The sequence below is a fragment of the Balaenoptera borealis genome (assembly GCF_965194805.1).
Source record: "Balaenoptera borealis genome assembly, chromosome: 11".
Taxonomy (NCBI): domain Eukaryota; kingdom Metazoa; phylum Chordata; class Mammalia; order Artiodactyla; family Balaenopteridae; genus Balaenoptera; species Balaenoptera borealis.
Genome location: NC_138868.1, coordinates 93,874,327 through 93,890,454, shown reverse-complemented (window position 1 = coordinate 93,890,454; position 16,128 = coordinate 93,874,327). Strand labels below are relative to the sequence as shown.

Sequence of the window (16,128 nt, the reverse complement as noted above, 5' to 3'; positions counted from 1 at the left end):
GTTTCTTTGCCTAGGGAAGCCCTTTTGTAACAATGAGACCTTCGGCCAGTATCCCCTTCAGGTAAATGGTTATCGCAACTTAGACGAATGTTTGGAAGGGGCCATGGTGGAGGGTGACATTGAGCTGCTTCCTTCCGATCATTCAGTGAAATACGGACAAGAGGTGAGTTGGATATTTTTATTTGCTTTGCCAAGACAAAGCCAGTTAAATAGGACTGAGCTTTTGGGCAGACTGTTTTCACATCACATATTAAATAACTTTACACTAACAGGACTTGAACTAGTCTGAAGTCTCTCATGAGTTGATAGGAGTTAGTGAGTCTTAGTGTTTGATGAATAAATTCTTGTTTGAATTTGAGTTAATCGTATAAAGGTTGTATGCTGCTTCTGACGTTTTAAGTATGATCAAGTTTCTCTCTTTCTGTTGAAGCCTACCTGTACCTGAGTAGGGAGAACCACTGCCTCCATATTTTCGGAGGGTAAAAGTACAGGGATTAACTCCTATGGTATGCCATTTAGAATATTTTCCGTCTTACAGTGTTTACTTTTCTCAGTTGTAAATTCTGCCTTTGCTTTAAAATTTTTTAAATGTAAGATTCATTTATTTATTTTTGTGGGTTGGAAAGAAAGGGGGAATTACAGGGCAAGCAAGGGTAATTAATATCTCCAAGTTCCCGTTAAGAATTAGTTACATTGTAGCATAATTGCCGACACCACACAGCTTGGATTATTCTCCTTTCATCATACATTTTGAACAGAATTGTGCCTCATATGAGTCCAACTCAGTAATTACTTATAAGAGAAAGAAAATCTTTCTTGAATTAAATAGGGAGCTTGACATGAGCCTTGTCAAAAGTGCATTAGCTGTAGAGCAGTGTTGGAACTGGGAGAGAGCTACTGCCTCCCTAGCTTTCCAAGGAAAGTATTAATTCCTGATTGGGAGGCATGTCATCTGTGCCATCTGTGCAGAGCTGATGCTTGCTCTTACAAAAGGCAAGGACTGTTCATTAGCGACTTAGACCTCTGGAGACCTCTATTCAAGAATGGGACCTCTCTATTAAAAAAAAGAAAGAAAATTGTGCCTATTTAGGTATAGCTCTGAGGTGGTCAGGCAGGCTGTCTGGATTCACCTCATGCTGACAAGGGTATGTGGAGGGAATATAGCTATTTGCACCTTTGGTAAAGGGAACATTTTAAAGCTGTTCATACAGACCTCTGGCATACAGGTGAATTGAACAGAAACGCCTTTCCTGGTTTAGCTTCTTCCTCATCTACGATCAGTGACAGTTGAGATCTTCTTTATAATTCAGTGCTTTCTGTTCTTGAAACTCAAGGCAACATTATAGGTTGATTTGACTAAGTCTTTTGTGAGATCTGTAAATTCTTGGAACTCAGAGATTTTCTCAGAAACTTCAGAACTCATAATCATGAAGCTATTTCAAGTTTCCTTTTTAGAAATAAAGGGGATTCAAATTATGGTTAATAGACTGTAAATAAATAGTATATAGTATATGTACACATATTAATCTTTCTGGACAATTTCTAATTCTTTGGTTAGGCTAGCCATTTTCTGCAGGTTTTAAACCTCTTGAATACTGATGATGCAGTGAATGATGTGTAGGTTCTTGGTGAAGTTCACGTATTTAAGGGTCGTCATTTCTGAAGATGATAGTTGAGTTAAAATGTTGTTCACTGGCTTGTAAATTTGGAGTCTTGAGAAGTGTTTAACCATATTCTCTAAGAAGGCATGATTCTAAGTGGTCATTTTACTGTTTGGAATTAAAAAAAAAAAAAAAGAACTCTAGTATGAGTTTGATTACCAAAGGAAGAAAGTCTGATGAGGGATAGTTTAAATCTGGCTATTACTATTTCCTAAAATTAACTTTTCTCTCCCACATTTCTACTCCTGACATAGCGTTGGTTTACAAAACTACCTCCAGTGTTGACCTTTGAACTCTCAAGATTTGAGTTCAATCAGTCCCTTGGTCAGCCAGAGAAAATTCACAATAAGCTGGAATTTCCTCAGATCATTTATATGGACAGGTGAGTTCTGTGGTTGATTGTCTTCTTAATGTGTTGTAGCAGTAGAAGTGAGCATATACTAAGTGTATTGTACATAGGACTCACCTGGAGCTCCTGATAATATACATATTTGGATTCAGTGGATCTAGGTTGCGACCTAAGAGTTGGCATTTCTTAGAAGCTCTCAGGGCAATGCTATTTGATGCTTCTGATCTCTGGACCACAATTTGAGTAGCTAGGCTTTAGGTGAAAGCCCTGCTGTCTGGTGAACAGTATCTGGAGTAGCTGCTGTGTATTTCTTTCTCACTTAATATTATTTGTATTCCTGAAAAAAAAAAAAATCCTAGACAGACTTACATTATAGAATTTTAATCTTCTTAAAGTCTGTTTTATTGACATATAGTTTACATACAAAGAAATGTTACCATTCTTAGGTGTACAGCTGATGAATTTCAACGAATGTATACAGCCAAGTAATACCACCATGACCCGGAAGGTGATATAGATAATAGAACATTTCCATCACCCGGAAGGTTCCCTCGTGCCCCTTTGCAGTCAGTCCCTTCCCTCCACCTTCAGGCAACCACTTGTTTTCTGGCCCTGTACTTCTGTCATTTTTGGAATGTCATAATTAGGGACATTAATATTCAGTATGAGCCCTCTTGTGGCCGTCATCTTTCACTTAGAATAATGTATTTGGAATTCATCCATGTTGTTGCATATATCAGTGATTTCTTTCTTAATATTATTGAGTAGTATTACATTGTATGGAGGTACCACAATATTTTTTCCATCAACTAGTTGATGGACATTTCAGATGTATCCAGTTTTAGGCTATTATGAATAAAGCTGCTGTGAACTTTCACATAAAAGTCTTGGTGTGGTTTTTAGTGCTTCTGGGTAAAATACCTGGGAGTGAGATTGCTGTTGTATGAAAAGTATATTTTTAACTTTATAAGAAATTTCAAAACTGTTTTCTAAAGTGGCTATACAGTTTTGCGTTCCTGTCAGCAGTGTATGAGAGCTACATTTGCTCCAAATCCTCACCAATACTTGGAATTATCGGTCTTTTAAATTTTAGCCATTCTCTTGGGTTTGCAGGAGTATTTTATTTTTCTTTCGATTTATAGTTCCCTGATACCTAACAATGTTGACCATATTTTCATGTGCTTAATTAATGGTCATTTGTATATTTTCTTAGGTGAAGTGTCTGTTCATATCTTTTGTCCACTTTTTAATTTGGTTGGTTGTGTTCATACTGAGTTGTAAGGGTTCTTTATATATTTTAGATACAAATCCAAATATTTTCTAACTCTACTTGTCACTTCCATTTCTTTACTGGTGTTTTTAGAAGCGTAGGGGTTTTTGGTTTTGATGAAGTCTAATATATCAAGTGCCCTTTTATAGTTTGTGTTTTTTGTGTTCTAATTAAGAAATCTGCCAACCCAAGGTCACAAAGGTTTTCTTCGATATTTTTCTAGAAATTTTGTAATTTTAACTCATATTTATGTCTATGACCCATTTAGAGTTTATTTTCATATATGGTATGAGGTAAGGGGATTTTTTTTGCAGGGTGGGTGAGGCGGCATGCGGATGTCCAATTATTCCAGCATCATTTGCTGAAAAGACTCTCTTTTCCCCCATTGAATTACCTTGGTACTTTTTTCAAAAATTAGTTGAACTTAAATTTGTGGGCCTTTTTCTGGAGGTTTTTATTCTGTCTATTGTATAATCTTATGCCAGTGCTGCATTGTCTTGACTACTGTGATTTTATTGTAAATCTTGACATCAGATAGTGTAAACCTCCCACTTTGCTATTCTTTTTAAAAAATTGTTTGGGCTATTCTGATCCATTTCTATCTAAATATTAGAAGCAGCTTGTCAAAACCCCTAATAGCTATTAGGATTTTGATTGGGACTGTGTTGAACCTGTAGATCAACTTGGGGAAATTGACATCTTAACAATTTTTAGTCCTTCAATCTATGAATATGGTATAGCTCCATTTACTTGAGTCTTTGCTAATTTCTCTGAACAGTGATTTATAATTTTTTGTGTACAGTTCTTGAACATATCTGATTGTTTATCCCTAAATAATTATTGCTTTTGATGTTATTATAAGGCTTTTTTAAAAACTTTACTTTTCGTTTGTTCTTAACAAGTATACAGAAATGCAGTAGATTTTTTTCCTCTTTCTTTTTAAATTGACTTTGCATCTTTTGACCTTACTAATAAATTCACTTATTAGTTCTGATGCATTTTTGTAGATTCCTTGAGATTTCCTATGTAGATGATCATGTTATCTGCAGCTAAAAGCAGCTTTACTTCTTCCTTTTCTATCTGTATGACTTTTACTTCTTTTTTTTTTACCTTACTGCACTGGCTATGCCTCCAGTAAAACATTGAATAGAAGAGGCAAGAGTGGGCATTCTTGGATTGTTCCTGATACTAGGGGAAAGCTTTCAGTCTGTCACCATTAAATATGATGTTAGCTCTGTGTTTTCATAGATATCCTTTGTCTGATTAAGGCAGTTTCCTTGTATCCCAAGTTTGCTGAAACTTTGTGTCATTAATGTTTTTAAATACAAATTGTGTTTGTGGGATTATTATTTGCTTAGGTACATGTACAGGAGCAAAGAGCTTGTTCGAAGTAAGAGAGAGTGTATTCGAAAGTTGAAAGAGGAAATAAAAGTTCTGCAGCAAAAACTGGAAAGGTAAGTCATAGGCACCTTTGTACTTAGAAATGTGAAAGATAGAGTAGGATATTAAAAACGGAAAATTTGCTTTTATCTAAAAAGTGAGAGTTTAAGTATTAACTAGTGTTATTTTATAAAATAGATAAGAAAAATGTGTTTCTAAGTGTGAAACTGTCTTTAAGGTGTGCAATAGTAGTCCCAGGGAACCTTAGTGACCCAAGTCACACAATTGGCACTGTACTGAAGAGCACCCAAGTTCTGATTTCACAGCTCTTTACTTTTTCTGCTCTCCTTGCCATCTTTTTCACAAACACAAGAGAGGTAACTGCCACAAAATTCTAATCCCTTTGTCTTGGGAAAGCAGTTTTGAGGTGCCTGGGGAAGGTAAAACAATGGTGTTCTCTCTAGAGTGGTGCTGACTCAAACTGAAGGCTTGTATTTGTGACACATACCAAGTCCTTTCTCCTGTGGAGGGATCTTTCCCTTTTTGTTCATCTGTTCTGCAAGGACTGTTTCTGTGGAATCACCACGTGACTTCCTAAGGAGGAGTCAGTGTCATTTCTCTCTAGTAGAAGAGAGCCCATTGATCTAATGTGCAGGAAGGAAATCATAAGTACACTGTCAGTGGCTTTTCCCCCTTTATCTACTTAGCATTTTTGCTGCTACCACCCCACCTCTACCCACTTCATTATTAGCTCAGTAATTTCCCTGACGGGCAGAACCTTCCATACCAGCCCGAGAAAGACCCTGTACCTATAGGTGCCCCTCCCCAGCTCCGTCTCTCTCACTTAGGAAGAACTTATCCAAGAGGTATTATGATCCATCACCTAGTTATCTAAATATAGACTTAAGCTGGGGATTGATTCCTCACATACTCCTGGAAGTGACTTATGGGACTTTATACCTGTGGCAATATTTTACTTTTAAGGTTTTAGTGATACTTTGTACGATTGGAAAGTTCTGTTTTTATACAACCAGATATACGTGATGCATTATAGCTCAAAAATACTCAATTTGCCAGTAACCAGCAAGGCGTTCTGGCTTATTTAGATTTTAAAATAGTGTACAGGAGCATTTTCTATAGTATGATACTACTTTCTTTTTAAAATAAAGTGACTTCTAAAATTTCAGATAATTTTACTTGGGTAATTTTTTTAAAAATTGCTTGTCTGTGTGTGACATAATCCTGGGAATCTATACAAGACACTGTTAGTGGATACCATTAGGTGGTAGAAGTGAGATGGGGATGGATGGCTTTTGTGGTTTGTTTTACACTTTTTTGTATTTGTTTTCTTACCAGGTGCATGCATTACTTTTATTATTTAAAAAAATAAAAATGTTCACCATTTCTTCTATAAGGTACTCTAATATTAAAAATAAGATTTCTTGTGTACAGTGTAGACATCTTTTTTGAAACTACTTTTGCTCTGATTCTACTAAATTAATACAAGTGCTGCATTGTATGAAGTAGTTGGTCTAAAGGAATTCAATAGAAGAACAGAAAAATGATTGTCATAAAATTGAAGATAAGTTTCTTAGAGAAAATTTTTTCCTGAAATTTTGTATAAGTATCACGTTAAAATACAGCAAACCTGAGAAGAGTTACAGATGTAAAAGAATGACTTAAAATCTTATGATAGATTATCAATGCTGCAGTGCCAGTAAGAAGATGTTTCCTTTGGTCCAAGCCAGTGCTGTATTAATAACTTCTTTCAACAAACACTGAAAGCTTAAGAAGACATGTTAACCATGTCTATGGGATAGACAAGAGGTTTAGTTCATGTACTGTAGGAGTTCAGAGAGGGAAGATGTTCCTTTGGCATTTGGGGGCACGGCATATGGAGGGGAGACTTCACGGAGAAAGTAGATCTTGAAAGACCAGCTGAGTTTAGGTAAGCTGATAGCTGAAATTAAGCCAAGGAAATAGATGTAAGGAATAGAACAGTTCTTCAAAGTTCTTCTAGTTTTACATATTTAATATCCTTTTCAGTGAAAGCTGTAACTCTCTGTGGCAGGCAGATCCACAGGAGAAATCATTCTATTTCTCCTTTCAATTAGAGTATCTGAAGTGTCTTTGCTGCATACCCTCTAACGTTGAATTTGAGTCGCATTATATTTTTTTTGTTTCATAATGTCCTTTTTGATATAGAAACAGACAATTTTCCTTCTTCCTAGTTTTATGCCTGTTTCTTTTTTCACTTTCTTTAGAGAAGAGAAATGTGAAATGACTCTATCCTTTTATAAATGGAATCCCAGGATTATAGTTTACCTGTACCAATGAGTCAGGTTAATTATGTACCATTTAGACTGTCTTCTGCAGTGAACTGTAGAATTCACTGAAGTAAATCTCTTTACTGAGTGTAGCATGTGCTACTAATGGCAGAACATTGGGTATTATTAAAATAATTAATTAGTTGTTTTGGTTATATATTGAAGACATTTATTATTTACTAATCCCAAAGAAATCTTCAATAATTTATTCCTGGCCTGTGCTGTTGAATGAGTATGTGAATAATAGGGTACGTAGGACTCGACAGAAGAAAGATTTGCGTTTTCTTATCTCTGACCTTTGTTAATACCTGCTTCCCATTTCCAGATTTCTCTCTCATTTTTCCTAATTGCAGAGCACTTAATCTAAAGGGCAGCAGAGAAGAAACCCTTGGGTACTAGTTCACCAGCATTATTTTCAGATTTGAGTAATGATAATATATCTCTTTTGCTTTAAGAAACAGAATTTACTTTTATGACAAGAGCCTAAATGTGATATGAATCAAGAGGAAGCATCACTGGCATGACTTTGACTAGGAGCCCATTTTAAATGCTTTTTGCCAGGTGTAAAAATTTAGGTTATTGTCAGTTTTCACTTTTGTAGTTAGAGAACTTTTTGCTCTATAGATTAACGTATTAAATATTGTATGGCATTTAGGAATAAGCCTTTCCGTTGACTCTTCAGAAAATAACAGATCTTTTGTCAGCGAGCCTGAAAATACAAGGCAGCCTTTTCAGTAGAGTACCATTGTCTCTGCCTCCTAGGTATGTGAAGTACGGCTCGGGCCCGGCTCGGTTCCCACTCCCGGACATGTTGAAATATGTTATTGAGTTTGCTAGTACAAAACCTGCCTCAGAAAACTCTGCATCTCAAAGTGATGCACGCATGACGTTACCACTTTCCTCTGCGCACTGCCCGGCTTCTGCCCTGATATCCAAGGAAAGGTAATGCAAACAAGTTTTAAAAATAGTATCTAATGGGTTTATTGGTTTAATTTGAACTGTGCACCATCTTTCCACCTGATTAACACTCACCCCGTAAGAGCTCAAAGGCCGTGAGCTCTTTGTCTTAAAGGGAAGGATTTCGCCAACTGTCACTTGGGTGAATTTTTCGTAATTCCCACCGGTGCCTTCATCTTGCCCACAGGATAGTTGGGATTATTTCAGAGGCGTTTTGAACTGTTTGGAATAGTGTTCATTCTCCAGCAGGCCCACCTTGCTTTGAGCTTGCTATAAGCTAGGTGCCACAAAAGGCCTTCCTCAGAGGAAACCTCAGCCCCCTGATCTTTTACAACATCTCATTTTCTCGTTTGCTGAAGAAGTGTGCATGACTAAGTAAACATCAAGGGAAGGGAAACTTACTCACAAATAGAAAATTAAGATATGGAAAAGAACTGGCTAGAAATTGAAGAGGACAGCCTAGAGGGGTTTATGCAGTAAAGAGACAGGGAGGCCACGTCACATGAGCCCTTGATTCTCTTGCAGCTCAGCCGTGTACAGCACCCTCTGTGGCCTGGAGGAGCCACTGGGGCCAGCGCGGATCAGATTTGATATGTGTGTGTCCTGGCTAACAAAAACACTAGAACCTATAGAAAAGGTTAGACTCTGATGTTAAAAAAACAAAACAAAACAATCATCCTTCCAGCTCCCCCCGCCGCACACACACGTATTAATATTCATTCATTCATGTGTGTGCAGAAGTGCATATCTGGATAGAACATACCAAATGGTAGGCGTGATTATCTCTAGGGGATGCCATGAGGCAACGGGTGGGGGGGGTTCTTTTACTTTTATACTCTACCTATGAGTATTTCTTTGGATTTTTGTAGAATGTTTTTATGTCCTTTGTAAAATATAAATGGTTTTAATTTTTTAAAAGTGGTTTAATCTGTTTAATAACATAAAATAGTACTGCCTATATTAGATTTTAAAGTGCTCTGTGTGTGTGTGTAATCTTTTCTGAGATTGAGATGTCTGCTCTTTTGCTTATATTGGGCTTATTTTTCCATATGTATGGGTCCTTCGGGAAAAGAGGTTTTCTCCATTACTCTGTGTATGGGAGAAAGGCAGGTGGGAAAGGGAGAGAGGGTTTCTTTTAAGTCAGAGGTAGGAAGTTTATATTCTTCAGTTTTGGTGTGAAACAGAAACCTAAGTACAGTTACAGGATTAGTTTATATTCCTGCTGGTTTGTCTATGTGCAGTTTGTTTGGCATTAGTTAATTAGTAGATAAATTAACATTTACTTTACATACTTTATTCTTGGTTTACAACAAGATGTAAAGAAGTTAACATCCCACATTTTATAGCTGAGGTATTAGATTACTTGCCTGAGGCTACTAACTTTTCCTTGGTATTTGGCTAAGGCGTGGTAGAGCTGAGATTGTCTGCCTTTAAGTCCTGCACCCTGTACTCTCCCAGGGGGCCACCTATTTGTGTTTCTGTGAGTTGGATGTTGAGCTGATACTATTTTTCTTCTGTGTGTTTTGTTCCTGGATCTGTCTATCCATCTCACTTTACTCAGTTGCATCTTGGAAACACTATAGTTGATTCCTTGATTATTCCAGTCCCAATCTTCTCTTTTCCATGTTCCTTCTCATCCTTTCTTCATGAAGAGGCAAGTGGTTAGAGAGCAGGAGGCATATAGACTCTTAAACCCAGGCGGATCTGGGTGTAAATCCCTCTCTGTCATTTACTAGCTGGGTGAACTTGGATAAGTTGCTTTATTTCTCTAAACCTTAGGTTTGTAGTTGGTAAAATAAGGATGGTCATAGTACCTGCCCCATGAGCAAGTTGTGTTAAATGAGATGATGCGTGTAAAGGAAAGGTTTGGCTCAGTAACTCTGCAGAGTAAACACTCGCTAAGTTATAGCTGTACTTCTCCACGTAGCAGCTTGCTTTAGAAAGCGCATTAATTTAGGCCAAGGCATATTTTGGAAATCATCATCTGAGCATGTTTTTTATCTTCCTTCAGTACAAGTAAAGAGAGCACGTCTCAAGATGCTGAAAGTACCTTTTCTTCTGAAGATTCTCTACACAAGTCTAAGATGGCGAATCAGCCACTTACACCTTCCCGATCTTCCATGGAAATGCCCTCACACCCAGCACCTCGAACGGTCACAGATGAGGAGATAAACTTTGTTAAGACCTGCCTTCAGAGGTGGAGGAGCGAGATTGAACAAGATATACAAGGTTGGCTCTTTCAATACTTCCCAGTTACTCTTTGCCTTTTCTGTTTGTTTGAATATGTGGAAGTTAGCTACCTTGGGTACATGTCCTGCCATTGCCATGTATACTGTTGAGTTTTGGGGATTGTGACCTCTTTGGTGCTTTTTGTTCCCTGCGAGATTGGGTCACACACTTCTGTTTTACAGTCATGAAAAGATCCCCCCTGGATTCCCTCCTCAAAATTTCTGGGAAATCCTGGGTAGCTTGGACACTCATGACACTTACCTTTGGCTGAGAATTTTCTGCATCTGCTGATTTTCTTTTCCCATAGTTTATCTGAACTCTGGCTTCAGTTGACCCAAACTTAGAATTTTGTTTTCCTGAATTACCACTTTTAAAGTCTTTTCTACATGAAGTATGCTTTATTGAAGGGTAATGAAGCAAAGAATATTTGAGTAATGCACGCAATGTAAAATCGTATTATTCAGCATTCTGTTCCGAAAATCCTTTGGCCTCGTTGTCTTGTTGCTCAGACTTTCCCTCCTCCCCTTCTTTCTCCTTTTATCTAGGGAGCAGTAAATAAAGAAATAATACAAACCTAGATTCCTCCCAGGTTCTTATTCATAGAAATCTGGCCCTGCCTTTTGTTCTGCCTTCTCCTTTCAGGTCCTGTCTCTGGGACATATATTTTACACCCAAGTGCCCCATTAAGGTCTTTTTCTAGAAACTGTTTTCTCTCTAAGGAATTCTGGTGTGAATTATAAGAGGTGATTTTTTAAAAATCTTAATGTAGTTATATTAAACTAAAAGCCTTTGTAACCTAAAGCTCCACCTACTTTAAAACTACGTCCTTCTTCGTGGTTCATAGAGTGAAGTTGAACTGGTCAGAACCCCAGGTACGGAGAAGCAGTACTCTTTGCAGAGCTAAAGCTGCCTGGGTGACGTGTAATGAAATCATTTTAACTAAGTATTCTTTTTTTTAACAGATTTAAAGAACTGTATTGCAAGCACTACCCAGACTATTGAGCAGATGTACTGTGATCCTCTCCTCCGTCAGGTAGAATGAAAATTGATGGGAAGGTAGTCAAGGCATGTTCTAATGGTGCTAATGGTAGATACAAAAAAAAAAGTTGATGGTTTTCTTTGAAACTGAATGGAAACTTCCCTGAGATATAAAAATAACTTTAGGAAAGAAATAGCTATTATTCTATATTTTAGGCTAAAAAAAAGCAATGTATCTTCTGTCACCAACAGAACCTAAAATTTATTTGTTTTGATTCTGCCACGTGGTATTTTTTTCATGTATTTGAAAGGTTCGTCGTTAAATATTAATAAAAATTTCTCATAAAATGGTCATTTAAGTAGTGCAGTGGGGGAAACCTGACCAGGGACTGGTTCCCCATCCTTCCCAAAGTTCCATGATCCTTCGTGATCCTTTGTTTAGCAGTGTGCTTTCAAGCTTTATATCTCTAGTAATTCCAAAAGGGAGGTAGGCAGGGCAGAAATTTTAGTTTCTACATATGTTTTTGTTTAGAGTAACATTCTGGGCATAGAGGGGAAAGAATCTCCAGTTAGGGGCCTGCCCTCCACTGGCTTCTGTGTGAACGATAGGCCGTGGGAGGAGAGCTCTGTTTCTAGGGTCGCATGGAGGCACAGTTGTGTTGCACGGCAGGAATGCATCATGTAAATCTTGGCTGTTCCCCATTTTCTCTTTTCTGTTATTTAAAAAATTTCACCACCAGTAAAAACATGTCAAGGTACTGATTAAATGTAAGTTTACTTTGATTCGATGGCTGACTTTCCTTTCTTTCACCAGTTCTTACTTGACACTTAAGCATTGCTCTATTTTCCCCATATTGGGGGGAAAAAAGGCTTTTCACATGTTGAAACAAACAAGTATGTCGTTAAAAGGGTCTTCACCCCCAGATAAGTAGATGATTACTTGCAAGAAGAAATATAGAGACCATGAGACTGACTCATATGCTAACTTAGATTTTGTTAACAAATAAAATAGGCATAGAACAAGATAGCTGCTAAACTTGTTGTAGGTACCAAGTGTGGTAAACATCTTCTCAACATGAGTAGTCGTGGTGATTCTGTTTTTAGATAAACTGAGTTTGGAACTGGGGGGATAAATAGGTCTCAGTTATCTTTCGTTTTAGATCTATAACCATAGGAGTTTAGAGTTGAAAGAGGCCTCAACGAGGTCATCTAGTTCAATTGTCCGATTTTAAAGATTCAGGAACCAAAACATAATTAGGAGATTCCAAGGCTGTGTTTTTGTTAGTTCATCTTGAATCAACAAGATGTTTTGATGTGAACCTAACATCAAACACATGTATAAACAGGCAGTTTTCTGATGTCTGATAGTTGGGTGTACTTTTGAATTGTAGTAACCTAAGTCTTGTCCGATTATTTTGCTTAACCTGATACAGGAATTGCTTTGCGATTTGCAGGTGCCTTATCGTTTGCATGCGGTTCTTGTTCATGAAGGACAAGCAAATGCAGGACACTACTGGGCCTATATCTATAATCAGCCCCGACAAGTCTGGCTCAAGTACAACGACATCTCCGTTACCGAGTCTTCCTGGGAAGAACTTGAAAGAGATTCCTATGGGGGCCTGAGAAATGTTAGTGCTTACTGCCTGATGTACATTAACGACAAGCTACCCCACTTCAGTACAGGTAAAAACACCTTAACAGAAGCCAGGGGTGGGGGAAATCTGTACTGCTCAGGGAAGGGAACAATCTTGTAGTTTAAAATAAAAATTTTAACTCAGATTTATTATAAAGTAATAATGTATTTAAAAAATACAAATAGTATAAAGGAGACTAAAAAGGAAAAATAGATTTGCTTTCCTACTTCCGTCCTTGAGCCCAACGAGTATCCATTCTTAGGTTTCCTATGTAGTCTTCAAGAAATGTTCTATGCAGAGGCTAGATTTTATTTATCAATATCTCTCCCACACCCCATTTTTCCCCCCAAAGGGGATATTTTTCCATTCTGTTCTGCCTCTTTGTCATTAATTGTTTTTCTTAGTGATCTCTATATTTTTATAAATAGAGCCAACTTATTCTTTTTAACAACTGCATAATAATTCCATTGCATGGAATATGTATATAATCTATTAAACCAGCCTCCCATTGATAGACTTTTAAGTTGCCTCTAGTTTTTTTTCTCTTTTGGGGACATTCTTGCACACATATTTTTACACCCTTTGGAGAATAGCTAGATGTTACAAGTGGATTTGCTTGAACAATTTCATACTTCTCATAATACTACTGCTAATGCTAAGAGCAATCATAATTATCATTTATGTTGGTACTTTACTCCTTACTGCACGCTTTCAAACTTTATTTCTCTAATAACTTATAACTCTAAAAGGGAGGTAGGCAGGGCAGGAATTCTTATCACCCACATTTTCCAGCTGAGGTTCTGCACTTGTCTGGAGTCTTATAGCCAGTAAATATTCTGATTCCAGGTTCTGTGCTGTTTTCCATTTATATTACTCTCTCTTTCTTTCTTCCTTTCACATCTGAGATCATGGAAGGCGTCTTCTTTTAGTGTTCAAACTTCACTGTGTTGCATAAGTAAGAAAACACATAAGGCACTTTGTCCGGGCAGCAAATGATCTTTCTGACTTGTTAGTGTGTGCTTGAGGGATAAGGGATGGAGAGAATGATCACTTAACGGTAACCGATCTTCATAATTGCATGTTTGCAGTGTGAAAGCAGGAACAGCTGCTTGTGGGAGTTACTGTACAAATAATTGTGCTGGCTGTTGGTGGTATATAGGAGCCTTGTTGTTACACGTACGGCTCATTTTTATATTACAGAAACAGACAAAAATTGGAAACTGTCATTTGCTTAGTGAAAAGACTAGTTAATAGCAACCAGTACGTGGATGTTCTATTCTGCTGTAGGTTTTTATGTTTTGTTTTGGTCACAGGGTTAGAAATGAGATTTAATATGTCCTTGATATCCTTGCCATTTTTCATCATAGCCTTTAATGAACCAGGTATTATTGACCATCTAAACTTTGTATCAGTTTCCTTTCTTATAGCATTTGATTGTGTGAAACTTAAGGGGGTATAAATGTCTTGGCATTCATCTCTAACCGTCTTGAGATGGATATTCTTATCAGTAATAGGAGCATTGGTTACACAGATAAAACTGTCTACCTTGAAGTATCCATTGGATCTAATGATTTTCTCAATTTCCAAGAAGTGTTTGGTTTGTTCTTGCTACTTTGTCACTGATTGGCCTCTACTCCAAATCCTTAGTCATTATCGTCGATTGATTCGTTTAACAAATATTCAATGTGCCTACCTACTAATATGCCAGGCACTGTTACTGGGGTGCTGTGACTGTTGGCCTGATATTGTCAGTACTTCAGATGGATTATGTACGTGTGTATGTATTTTTCATTAGGAGTAAGAAAAAAAGACAAAGTGTCTTATTTTCTTTCTTTCTAGAAAGGACCTTTGGGTTCCTTGAGACCTTTTGCTTGGTGGAACTTCGTTTAAACTCTGTCTTTGTTCTTCCTCAGAGGCGGCCCCGAGTGAATTAGATCAGATGTCAGGAGAAGTGGAAGCCCTCTCTGTTGAACTTAAGCATTACATTCAGGAAGATAACTGGAGGTTTGAGCAGGAAGTAGAGGAGTGGGAAGAAGAGCAGTCTTGCAAAATCCCCCAAATGGAGTCTTCCACCAGCTCAGCATCACAGGATTTCTCTCCATCACAAGGTACCTGAGAAGGGCGTCTATGCCGGTGATCTGGTGGGATTCACGCTGCACTCCAGTAGCCAGTCCCGTGCACTTGATCTGAGTGAGCCGTGCCGCGGTCTGCACACTGGAGTTCAGATAGAGTTGGTGTTACACAACCTGACGGCCTAGCCTGTGGCTCTAGACTGTCATTTCTGCTGAGCGGAAGTAAGAGCAGAAAGACTAGCTACCTGTACTTTCACTCTGTTTAGTTTTTTGCTTATTTCCCAGGTTGCAGGAGAAACTACGTAGGATGGATAGGTTGATTTTATGAAAACTATTCTCCAAAGGTGATCTTCCTAACAGATGGTTGTTTGTAGGAAGGCTTCTTGGCATAAAGAAATATGACAGCATCAGGAGCACATTAAACTTTATAGCGTCATCAGTGGCTTCTTGCTAAAGTAGCCATTTCTTTTAGTCACTAGTTTCTAGGGGAAATTTGCATAGGTTTTTTTAAAAAGGTTTGTTAGAAAGTTTGCACATGAAACTTTGTATCAGTCCTGCTTGCCTTTTACAGAGTGTTCTGGAGGTGACTTCTCATCAGATGCTAATTCCTTTGTGCGGTTCTCTATCAGAATCTTCGGTCGCCTCTTCCCACGGGGCTCGCTGCCTGTCCTCCGAGCATGCCGTGATCGTGAAGGAGCAGACCGCCCAGGCTATTGCAAACACGGCGCGCGCCTACGAGAAGAGTGGCGTGGAAGCAGCGTTGAGCGAGGTGAGAATGGCTTAGACGCCCGAGTGCGAGAGGGGTGGGCTCTTGGCAATGACGGCCACAGTTTCTCGCATTTCTATTATCCTGTGCCTGCTGCATTTAACCAATCCCTCTTTATTTCTTCTGTTTTTTTCTTACTCTTTCTCGCCACTCTGCTGCCACAGCTTGAGGAAGCTGAACCCCAGAAGCCCGTGTCCCCGGAAACAGACCTTGCAGAGCAACCCGAGCAGCCCGCGCAGGCTCGTGACGCAGCGTCTGCTGCCCAGCCTAATGCTGAGGCCTCTGAAGTCGGGGTTCCCGGTGTGGGAAGGGTTCTGGTTAGATCTGGTGCAGATGGATATGATGAGGAGGTACAGAGATGAGTCAGGGTTTAGCTGTCTGTTGTCAGTCTTGTGTTTCCTTCTCGCGTGGCTGAATATAGTTGTGTCAGGTGTTTGGCAGTATAGTTCCTATTTTCTCATTGATGCGAATGATGGGCAAGAGGGCCGACCTCAGTTACCACTGT

General features: G+C 38.4%; 1 protein-coding gene across 12 annotated transcripts in view; it reads left to right on the top strand.

Annotated features, from left to right (window-relative positions):
• USP28 (ubiquitin specific peptidase 28) overlaps window positions 1-16,128 on the top strand; it is a 56,489-nt gene that overhangs the window by 32,735 nt on the left and 7,626 nt on the right. For 7 of the 12 annotated variants that reach the window (XM_082342357.1, XM_082342356.1, XM_082342360.1 and 4 more), the window contains 10 exons: window positions 15-163; window positions 1,916-2,043; window positions 4,639-4,734; window positions 7,750-7,929; window positions 9,956-10,173; window positions 11,136-11,206; window positions 12,606-12,834; window positions 14,699-14,893; window positions 15,487-15,626; window positions 15,788-15,973. In XM_082342357.1, coding sequence (XP_082198483.1) covers window positions 15-163; window positions 1,916-2,043; window positions 4,639-4,734; window positions 7,750-7,929; window positions 9,956-10,173; window positions 11,136-11,206; window positions 12,606-12,834; window positions 14,699-14,893; window positions 15,487-15,626; window positions 15,788-15,973 — 1,592 coding nt within the window. Of the gene's footprint in view, window positions 1-14; window positions 164-209; window positions 507-1,915; window positions 2,044-4,638; window positions 4,735-7,749; window positions 7,930-9,955; window positions 10,174-11,135; window positions 11,207-12,605; window positions 12,835-14,698; window positions 14,894-15,486; window positions 15,627-15,787; window positions 15,974-16,128 lie in introns of those variants that run through there. The other 5 variants (XM_082342353.1, XM_082342363.1, XM_082342358.1 and 2 more) reach the window with 4 other exon arrangements.